Below are 10,704 nucleotides of genomic sequence, written 5' to 3'. Positions count from 1 at the left end.
AGTCCTGAAACTGAAGCTTGCAAGCAAAGCAGTTTATTTTAATTTCCACATTATTTCATATGAGATAGAAGTGTTTGCTGTGGGTTTAAAATGTTGGAAGCCATTCCTTGCTGCCAGGCAGACCAAACCCAGTGGATAAATTAAATTTTTGCATCTCAGGCACCTCCTGAAATGTATATAAGGAGACGGGCCGTGCCTCAGAGAAGCCAAAGGAGAGCTCCTTCCTGCACCCTCCGCTCCTCTCTCGCTCCGCTGCGTCGCTGTGTCCGCTCCCTGGCCGCCATGAGTCGGCAGTGCTACACCTCCAGCTCCCTCCTGGGCAGACGGGGCTTCTCCTCCGCCTCTGCCGTCTGCGGCCTCGGCAGGGCCAACAGCAGCTCGGCCTCCGTCTGCCAGCCGGCGGGACGGCGCTGTGGGATCGGTGGCTTCAGCAGCCGGAGCGTCTGCGACCTGGGGAGAGGGCAAAGGATTTCCTTTGGCGGCAGCTGCCGCAGCGGGGTCTACGGCGGCGCCGGCGTGGGACGTTGTGGCGTGGCTTACGGCGGAGGCCGCTTTGGCGTGGGCACAGTCGTGGGGTTTGGTAACTGCGGAGGCTACGGGGGCCTGGGCAGCTTCAGAGGCCTTGGGGACGGCGTGGCAATGGGAGGCTATGGCGGCGGCATCGGCATCGGCCTCGGCGGAGGCCGCTCGGAGGGGATTCGGGGCGTCAGCATCCACCCGGAACTCCTCAAGCCCCTCTGCGTGGGGGTCGACCCCGAGGAGTGCCAAGTGCGGACCCATGAGAAGGAGCAGATCAAGAACCTCAACAACCAGTTCGCCTGCTTCATCGACAAGGTGAGCCCCCGCTCTCCGGGCTGTCTCTAGGGACAAGCCAGTGGCTGCTTCGCCCGGCGCCCCCATGTCTTGCAATGGCTCTGGTAGACCATGCTCCCGACACGGAGACTGCTTGGATGTAAGCCTTGTTCCAAGGCAACCACAACGGTATCTGATGTCCTGATGGTCACCAGCCTGCTAAATAGCTAGAACAGGAGCAGCTCCAGCAGTAAGTCAAAGCCTGGGAGAGGAGGGACGGAGACACTGAAATGGTCTAGAAAGTTGTTCCCAGCCTAGATAATGCTGTGCTTCTAGGACATGTGTTGTCTTCAGTTCCTATCCTACTTCTATAAACTCCAGGGGAGTTGTATTTTTTTACAGTTCACTTCATCTTGCAGAAGTAGAAAGATAGATGTCTGGCTAAAATGAGATGAACAACTTTATTTTTTCTGTCCCTCTACTCTGAGGGCAAAAGAGTTTTACGATTTCCTAAACAAATGTAATTTCTTGTTGTTACCTTAGCAAAGCCTAAGGGTTTTTCATTGCTGTTTAGAGATTCATTATAGAAAATGATTTTTCAAAGAGCAGAGGAACCTTTGCTCCATCTGATCTTGATTTTCTTTGTGAGCTGTTCTGCAGCTGAAACAACCAAGCCCATGTAAAAGGAGCCACCCTACTTCCTCCCATTGAAAATGACTTATTCATGATACATAAAGGTTCCCAAGTACTAGAGAGCTCTTTAATCTAGAAGTGAAAGGCATGATAAGTATCCGTGGTTAGAGCTTAAATCAGATACATTCAAATGAGCTCCTGGATGGCGCTTTTAGCACCAGGAAAGACTCATTACTCTAATCAGCCCATCAGAGGAGGCAGATGATCCTCCTCCAGCCGGTTGTCACAGGGAGGAGGCAGAGTTTGGTTGAAGCTTGCTTTGGTCAAAGAGATGATCAGGCTCAACACAGAGCAAATGCATGGATGTCGTTCAGCCTCGGGAGTCCTGGGTGGCACCGGGCTTAGCTGGGAGAAGATGCTCTTCTCACTCAGGCTGCTGAGAAATCAGCACTTAACCTTTGGCATTTCTGATTTTATTTTTATTTTTTCCTCCTGGAAGTGGAGGGACCTGAAGTGCCTTTGCCCAGGATGAGAGGTGTGGATGACTCTTGCATCTCTTCCTTCCCCAGGTCCGGCTGCTGGAGCAGCAGAACAAAGTGCTGACCACCAAGTGGGAGCTGCTGCAGCAGTACGTCCTGCCGGCCTCTAGGAGAAACCTGGAGCCTGTTTTTGAGAATTTCATCTGCAACCTGAGGAAGCAGCTGGAGTGTGTGCTGGGGGAGCGGGAGAGGCTGGAAAATGAGGAGCGGTGCCTGAGGGATCTGGTGCAAGAGTACAAGTGCAAGTAAGTAGCATGCAGAGAGAATATGGAGGTTGGGGTGTTGGCTGGCCTGGAGCAGACTTTTGGAGCGTGAAGCCAATACAGCAGCAGCAGACAGCTCAAAAACTGGAGCACAGGGAGGGAGCAGGGCAGGGCCCACCAGCACTGGGCTGGATTCTGTGCTGGGGTCCCACTGCTGCATCTCAGGTGCAGGTGATGCACTGGGAGAGCCCCCCCTGCAGTATTTCCTGAGGGTGAGAGACAGGGAACCTCTTTTCCTCTCCCTAGCACTCCTGCACTCCCCTGTGGTTTTCCTGTATCAAATCTCCCATGTCATCTGTGGCTCCCTCAAATCTCCTGCCCCAAGTGCCATCCATTCCCGCAGATCCCTCAGCCCATTTGTTTTCACCCCACACTTAATCCACATAGTCTCCACTGGGGTTCATTCCCTCTTCCCAGAGGAAATGTGGGAATTGTTTTTTTTTTAATCTAAGATGCAGATATTCCTTAATAGTTCCCTGTGTGCTGCACTAAGCCGTGAACCAGGACACACGGTGGCTGGTGATAGGACGCATATAAGAGTAGTCTTCTCCAAAGACCTTACAGACGAGCCTCTCAGATGTTTTCTCTCACTGAGCCACCACCAAGGAGGTCAGACTCATCTTCTGAAAGTTCTTCCAGGTCCCAATTACTTGGTCGTTACACACCGGCTTTCCTTTTCATGGCACCATGGAGTTTCACAGGTTGCTCAAGCTCCTGACCTCCCTTGGGGCACTTTGGCCACAGTCTCCCCATAAAGCTGAGAGCAGAGTCCTGGATGCTTCCAAAAAACCTCACACACAGCAGCAGGGCTAGAAGCAGCAAAGCAAGCCTTCAGCTTGGTACACGGTTTGGCATTTCTAGTGGTTTGGCCTGATTTACTGCCATCTCACACCAGCCACCGATACTGCTGGCGTGGGCTATTTAAAACTGCTGAACAAAGCTCAGCACAGAGGAAAAAAAAATAACAAGAAAGCAAAACTCTAATAAGAGGTACAAAGCAAACAGGGAGAGGCCCTGGTTTCAGTCACACTTTCCGTGCTGGCTGCTTGGGACCACCGCGACTCAGCAGCCCACCCCTCTCCTTTCCTCCTGCAGATATGAAGATGAGATCAACAAGCGCACGGCTGCGGAGAACGAGTTTGTGGTGCTGAAGAAGGTGAGCTGTGCTATAGACAGCACCAGTGAGCTCAGCTGAGGGTGGCTGGTGTGTATGCAAAACCTGGGCGTGGGGCCAGGGAGTGAAATGGAAAGCCACGGCACCATGGCACTGCCTGAACCCTCATTGCATAGCCCCAAAATTGAGGCGACCCATCTGGGTCACCTGGTGAACCCTGCCAGGTTGTAAGCATGCATAAAGCAAAGCCAGGCAGCCTTAGGGGCTGGCCATGGAGAGGCTTTTCCAAATCTAACAGAGAAAAGGGGCTTTGCCACAGTGTTTTTTTCTTCACCTCTTTTCACCAAATCCACGGTGTCTCTCCAGGATGTGGACTGTCTCTACCTGACCAAGGAGGAGCTGGAGGTGAGAGTGGGTCTCCTGCGGCAGCAGCTGGAGTTCCTGAAGTGCATCTATGCTGAGGTAAGAGCGCACTCATTTGCTGCAGCAGACTCAACACAGGGAAAGGTGTCTTTTCTGAAAATCCTACAGGTGCATCCAAAAAAATCTATATCTCTTTATGTGTTTGGTAGCAATGCTGTTACACACACTTTGGGCAGGCACAGGGTGGATTTGGTGGTCTCCTGACTGCAAAAGGAGGGAACTTTTGCATGAAAAAAGCCCCTATAATTCTCATCCAAACCATGCCTGGAGCCATGGAAACATCTCACTCTTGAAAACACAGATATTTTTAGCATTTCACTTTTTTAGCTTCTTAAGTCATAATACATTGGCTTTTGTCCAAAACATAGCAAGTTCCTAACAGAACACACAGGGGACACCGTGTTTGCTTTCCACCTTTTCTAACCAAATACTTCCCGGGAGTCTGCAGTGCCCAAAGCACTCACCCCGAGGGATGCACAGCCCACAGAACTGCTGACGCAGCTGGCAACACCGGGCTGCATCCAAGCGAGTTGCTCCATCAGGACTCCCCACCCTCCTTGGGGAATTACCTGCAGCAATCCCATATTGTGCCAACAACAGGTCCTGGCTGCCAGCTCTTGCTGGAAACCAGCCAGCCATCTGGAGGACCCCATACCCCAGCTGGGCATTCATGGGACAACCTTCCCCAGCCATACATTTTCTCTCCAGACCCCCCCTTTGCTGGGTCACTGACCTGTGATGGATCTTGCAGGAGAGAGCTCAGCTGGATTGTCAGCTCTGTGACACCTCAGTCATCGTGCAAATGGACAACAGCCGTGACCTGGACATGGAGGGCATCATCAAAAGTGTTGAGTGCTGCTATGAGGAGATTGCCCAGAAGAGCAAGGCTGAAGTGGAGGCTTTCTACCAAACCAGAGTGAGTATACACACCACCGGCACAGATGGTAATGAAATCCCCTGGCCAACAGAACCCTGAGGACCATTTCTGTCCTCCATGAACCCCATGGTGTGCATGCACTGTAATTTGCTCAAGAGACTCATGCCAAAAGAAACAAAAAAAAAAACAAACCACCTAAAAACGTGTTTTACAAATTCTCCATCAAAACAGAACCTAGCAGATCATGATGCTGCTCCAGAGAGGTCTCCTCTGTGCACACCCGCCAGGAACACCATCCCCTTCCCAAAGGGCAAGTGCTTAGGGCCCACACGGGGCTGTTGCCTTGTCCAGGCTGAGGTCACATCTGGGTGCTTCCCTGGAGCACCAGCGTTGGTGCAGCTCCGGAGCATCCCCACCTTCCCTGGAAGGGGCGATTCAGGCGCTTAACGTCACCTTCTTCCTGCACCGCAGCTGGAGGAGCTCCACAGCAGCCGTGGCAAGTTCTGTGACGACCTGAGAAACAACCAGAGCGAGATAGCCGAGCTGAACAGGATGATCCAGAAGCTGCAGTGCGAGTCAGATAACGTGAAGAAACAGGTAGGACAAAGGGCTGAGTGCATGGGTGTGCATCAAAGGGCTTCGTCCCCACCAGCTCCTAGCCTGCAAGGCTGCACAGAAACCCCTGCCCCCGTCAGAGTTTGCATTCGTAGCTTCTCATTTTGAGGCTGAAGATAGGCAAGGAGGAGTATTTATTTCCACCCAGCAGAAGCCACTTGTCTTGGCTAGAGCAGTAATGATGTTGGCTGCATGCTCCCTATGGGGTGCAGCCAACACATCCCTCACTTGTTATCCCAAAGAGCTTGGCCATAGCAGGGGTCCAGCCAAAATCTAGGCTCTGGCAGTTCCTAACTGAGAAACAAAGGGGATCAATGTGCAGCCCTGCAGAGATGCTCTCCATGTCACAGCCAAGCACCCTCTCATCTGTCACCGTTTGCAGATCGCAGCGCTGCAGACAGCCATCTGTGATGCTGAGCAGCGGGGCGACTGCGCCCTCAAGGATGCCCGGCAGAAGCTGATTGACCTGCAGACTGCTCTGCAGCAGGCCAAGGACAAGATGGCATGCTTGCTGAGGGACTACCAGGAGCTGCTGAACGTCAAGCTGGCCCTGGACATTGAGATTGCCACTTACAGGACACTGCTGGAAGGAGAAGAGAGCAGGTAGGTGTCTCCTCAGCTGCAGCTTGCAGAGATGCCTGGCAAAACCCAGCAGGGGAGGCATGAGAAATGCTGGGTGGCTGCAGCTCCCCATGGGTGCAGAGCAGAACAATGTCCCTTTTCTCTCCCCATGAGTGCAGGGAGGAGTGCTGCTTCTGTTCCCTCCTCATCCTCCCAAGGCAGCTGGATTGCAGCACACCAGGCGTGCCATTCAGATCCCCCTTTTGCAGGACAAATGGATAGGGATGGGATATTCAGACATCCATGGGATTTAGGGGTCCAACCCCACAGTTGTTCAGCGAGCAATAGGGACACTCAGGTACACAGAAAAGCTGAAAGATTTGCAGGGTTTCTAAGGAGGCGATAACTGGGTGGCATCTCCATTTGCTCATTTGTTTGGGGAACATTTCCCTAAGCACATCTTTGAGACATTTCTTTTCCAACAGGATATGCACTGGCAACCCGGTGAGCGTAGGTAAGCCAACGAATCATCCCCTTCCTTCCCTTTTAAGCTTGTAAGTTTCCTTATGAGCCGGGCTTGAGCTGCTCCGGGAGTGACACGGGACCTGTTTTTCTCTCGCAGCCGTGGTCAGCGGCGGGGGCACGGTCGGGGAGTGCCGATCCCTATCTGGAATCGGAGGCAAATGCGCCGTCAAGACGGGAGGAGCCGGCGCGGGCTTGGGGGTGGTCTCCTCCTTCGGAGTCAGCAACGCCGGCTTTAGCACCCGCAGCGTGGACTGTCTCCCTCGGGTGGGGGGCAGCTTCGGGGCCAGGAGCGCGGTGAGCTGCGTGGGCCGGGAGGTGATCACCGGTGCCGAGGGGGTGCAGTGTGCCCCCGGCGTGGCCAACCTGGGGAACGTGGTGTGTGCCGGCGTGGAGCAGTGCAGCCCAGGAGCCGTCATCATCCCCGGCCCGGGGGTGTGCGGCGCTGGGAGCAGATACAGCACAGCCGTGCGCGTGGTGAGAACAACCCGGTAGAGGTCCAGAAGGGCGACGCCGCAGCACATTTTAAAATAATCAGCATTTCTGCAATAAAACAGTATTCCCCTTCCTTCTGACAGCTGAAGCACACAACCACACACTGCCCACACGCACGCAATTAGGTTGGTAGCTCTGCCGAAAACGGTTTGCATGATCACAACCCACCTTCTCTTTCACAGTCCTCCGGGGGGGCGGGGGGGGGGGGGAAACCAACCCCCCAAGACCTCAGCCAGGTGAGATTTTCATTTCAGACAGGCTAGAGCTGTCTGCTCGCATCATTCTGGCTCTTTGCTCAGCCCCTTTTCCACAGGGATTTGCTTTCCCTAACACAGCTATTGCAAAAGGATTAAAAATTTGGTCATCCCGATTTCAGAAAGAGAAGTCACATCTGAAATTGTCCAAGATGGAGCTGAAGCCATTATTTTGGCTTCTTTAATGACACCAGAAAATCCAATTTTTCCTGTTTATGAGAGGGTTGGTAATGGTTATGTAAATTGGTCCAAGTTGCTACACCAGGTTTGGTAGAGCAGATTTTAATTACACACTGACGAGCACCTTATATTTCTGTAGTTAAATGCATGCGTTGTTTTTCCTGTGTGTGTACTAGATAGACGGATTTAACGCTTTTAATGTGTAAGTGAACAGTTGATTATCCTTCGCTTACTCCAAACTTTCAGCTGTACCTTCAATAAACTACATGCATAATTCATGCTCTGCTTCATGGGTTTTATTTCCCTCCCTGCCCTTACAAAAGCAGGGATGTTTTCTCAGACATGAAACTCCACAAGGGTGGGGATTGTAGCTCAAAAGATGTGAAGTTTTAACAAAGTTTTCAGAGACTTTGTTTGCTTTCCTTCCTGATGCACTTTTGCATACCTTTATTTCATCCAGAGATGAGCGTGGTCACAAGGAAGTCTGGAAACTCAGCATTAAGCAGGGAATTTAACCTCTCGTGGGATGTGCAGCTCCCTTGGGATCTCTGGAGGCAGAACAAAAAGCAGCCAGGCCCCGGTTTAAAGCAATCAGTGAGAACCAGCTCAGGTGGAAGCAAAAAACCAACCAACCAAACTGAAGCCCTCTCACAAGAGTAGGTTAATTTTCAAATGAAAAAAAACTCTGCCTTTCCAAAATACAGCAGCAGGCCCTCTCTCCTTGAACACCCACCTTCTGTCAAACACCCAAGCCTACACAAACATCAGGGGCCATGGGCTGCAGACAGGTGTCACCCCCTGACACCAAGGAAGGCAGAATTCCTTTCAGGTGGCTGAGCTTCAGGTAAGGTCAGGTTGCCTCATCCTTTTTCTGTATGAGGGTCCCCAGTTTCCAAGGTGTGGAGACCCGCAGGAAGGTCTCTGCATCACGACTGGAAAGGGTTTGCCGTGGTGGCTCTCACCACAGCTGGATGCGCAGCTGCCTGCCAGGAAAACCGTCCGCCCCTGACGGCTGCTTCCCTCCCATGGCTTGCCCAGGCACCACCAAAAACCCCCGAGACATCTGCACTCCGAATTGCCCTTTGGAGAAATCTGTCTCTCTTCTCCCAGTCTGGAAGCAGCGCAGGGTGTGGGCAGGTTAATTTACCCCCTGAAAGGTGGACTGAGCAGTGGATGTCACAATTTATTTCCTGACTTCCCGCTCCGCTTCCTAGACTTTGCTGCTGACTCATGGCTCGTCTGCCCCATCCGACCACGTCTCGCTCCCTGACGGAGGAGCTCAGCCACCCTGCCGGGCTCAGCCTGCCCGTGCCAGTGCCATGGGGATGCACCCACCACCGGTTCCTAGCAGCTGAGCATCCACCACTGCTGCTCTCATGGTGGGTTCGGGCTCCCTGCGTCTGCTGGGCTTTTCGGACAGAAAGCACAAAGGTTTATGGGATGTGGTCACCTTGGAGCAGATTGCTAATTATGTTTTAACAAACAATATGGCTTAGCAGCACTGTCTGGGTTGGTGGGTGGTGAAATCCAAACAGATCATCCCTTGCCGAGAAGGCAAAACCCACCCACCTAACGAGGATGTCTTCCGAAATGGTTATCTTCAGCTTTTCTGTCTCATTGCATATGACTCGGACTTCATCTCATTTGTATGTAAATAACAAGCTGAAACACCCAACAAGAAGATGCCAGTGCCCTAACAGCTCATAATGTATTCTGATCACCTCCCTGCAAAACAAAGAGTGCACACCAATAACCAGACGGCTCCCCAGGGTACCAAAGTGGCCCAGCAGCTCTTGCATTTCTGGGAGAATGCCTTTAATCGTCCCTGCCCTTCTCAACTCCCCAGAATTGCAAAACTCATGGTTTTTGCTGCCTGCCTGGAGACATTCAAGTAGAACAGGTTGTTTTGGAGAAAAAAAAAAAAAAAAAAAAAGGCCAGCAGTCCAGATTGAGGACATTTTGGGGGTGGTTGGAGCTAAATCCCACTCGGTGTCATTCGGGATGTGTACCTCTGCTGTTTGGTGGAGACTCGCAGAGCTGATCCAAACAGACAGGTGTGAAAAGCCACATCTGCCCCTGGGTACGGAGCCCACAAATGCCAGCTCCTGCACACAATAAACAAGCCCAGTAAAGAAATGGTGCATCTCCCCCAGTCTCGCATACCTTGTGACAGCGGGCTGAAAGAAGACAAGTGTGGGAGCCTAAAATGACAATTCCCTCTTTCTTCTGGCAGCCCCTCCCTTAATGCCATTATATTCATTCACCTCTAATATCTGATCAGAACTTGTTTGTCAGCTTCAGGACAATCTGCCCTTACTGGGGTCAAGAAAGCATGAAGACGATCTCATTTTCCCATCGCACCTGGGCTTTGAATTTTATGCAAATCATGAAGACGTTCATAAATTTCAGGTAACATCCCAGGTAGCTTCAGCCCAACATTCTTCCAGAGAGAAGCAAGCCGATGTGCACCAACCAGGAATTTCATACTGCAATGGGAAATTCAGTCTGAGTGACCCAACTGTCCTCGTTTGAGCCTGACTGGCAGCATTTCTCCAGGGATCATCAGACATTTGATCTTCTGTAGTTGGTAGGACACGAAGCACCTGCTTAATTTTTCTTCCAGAGATGCCAGTGGGACTTTAGCTCATACTTAATGATTTTGTGCCACTGGGGCACATGAGTGAATTTCGAAGGCATGTGGAGTCCTGTCCTGCAAACACAGAGGCAGATGTTTAAGCCCTAGTCATGCGCACAGCACGGGCAATGCCAGCAGGAGAACAACATGCTGAAAATGAACAGAACTTTTAAACATGAAGAATAAAATACTGTAAACATTGCAGTTCCACACAGACTGAGAGGCCAGAAAATGCTACCACACCCTATTGACTTTGCTCTTCTTTCCCAAGGACGTCAGGAAATAAAATAAACAGAATTTGTGGGAGTATTTTTCATGCTGGTTAAATCTTTGCTTTTGGCTGCATTTTGAATGGAAAGGTTCAAAGATTTCAAAAAGAAATAGCACCTGTAAAGAGCTAGAAATTCAGGACCGATTGCACCCTAAAGTTAAACATGCAAATAATACAATTCCACAAAGCTGGGCAACATTTTTCAGAAAATCTGCCTCTTTCGTTGAAATGTTTTTCAGATCAAGATGGAAATGTATCAGCCACATCATCAGATGACTGGAGACAGTGCAAGGGCCACCTCTGGGTGAGATGGAATTGTCTTCTGGAGATGCCAATATGTCTAGAAAGGCAGCCTAGAAAATCTGCCATAGACTAAACACCTAATATTAAATGGTCAAAATTCGAGATGACACTCAAACATAGTGTCTCAGAGGAAAATCATGGATCAGGACCTCTTTGTGATAGGTATTGAGTCAGCTCAAAAGATGGTCTCTGCCCAACAAGTGTGAACAGTCAAGGGCAAGTGGATA

General features: G+C 51.1%; 1 protein-coding gene across 1 annotated transcript; it reads left to right on the top strand.

The window, feature by feature from the left end:
• Positions 1-282: 282 nt before the first annotated feature.
• LOC309891352 (keratin, type II cytoskeletal 6B-like) lies at positions 283-6,834 on the top strand (the record flags this gene model as incomplete). The annotated part of the gene is made up of 9 exons (XM_082785710.1): positions 283-834; positions 1,995-2,209; positions 3,323-3,383; positions 3,708-3,803; positions 4,516-4,680; positions 5,113-5,238; positions 5,639-5,859; positions 6,303-6,331; positions 6,440-6,834. The coding sequence occupies 9 exons, from the start codon at positions 283-285 to the stop codon at positions 6,832-6,834; spliced, it is 1,860 nt and encodes a 619-aa protein (XP_082641836.1).
• Positions 6,835-10,704: the final 3,870 nt, after the last annotated feature.

The sequence above is a fragment of the Aythya marila genome, assembly GCF_965140915.1.
Source record: "Aythya marila genome assembly, contig: HAP1_HAP1_SCAFFOLD_193, whole genome shotgun sequence".
Taxonomy (NCBI): domain Eukaryota; kingdom Metazoa; phylum Chordata; class Aves; order Anseriformes; family Anatidae; genus Aythya; species Aythya marila.
This window is presented reverse-complemented; position numbering and strand designations above follow the sequence as displayed.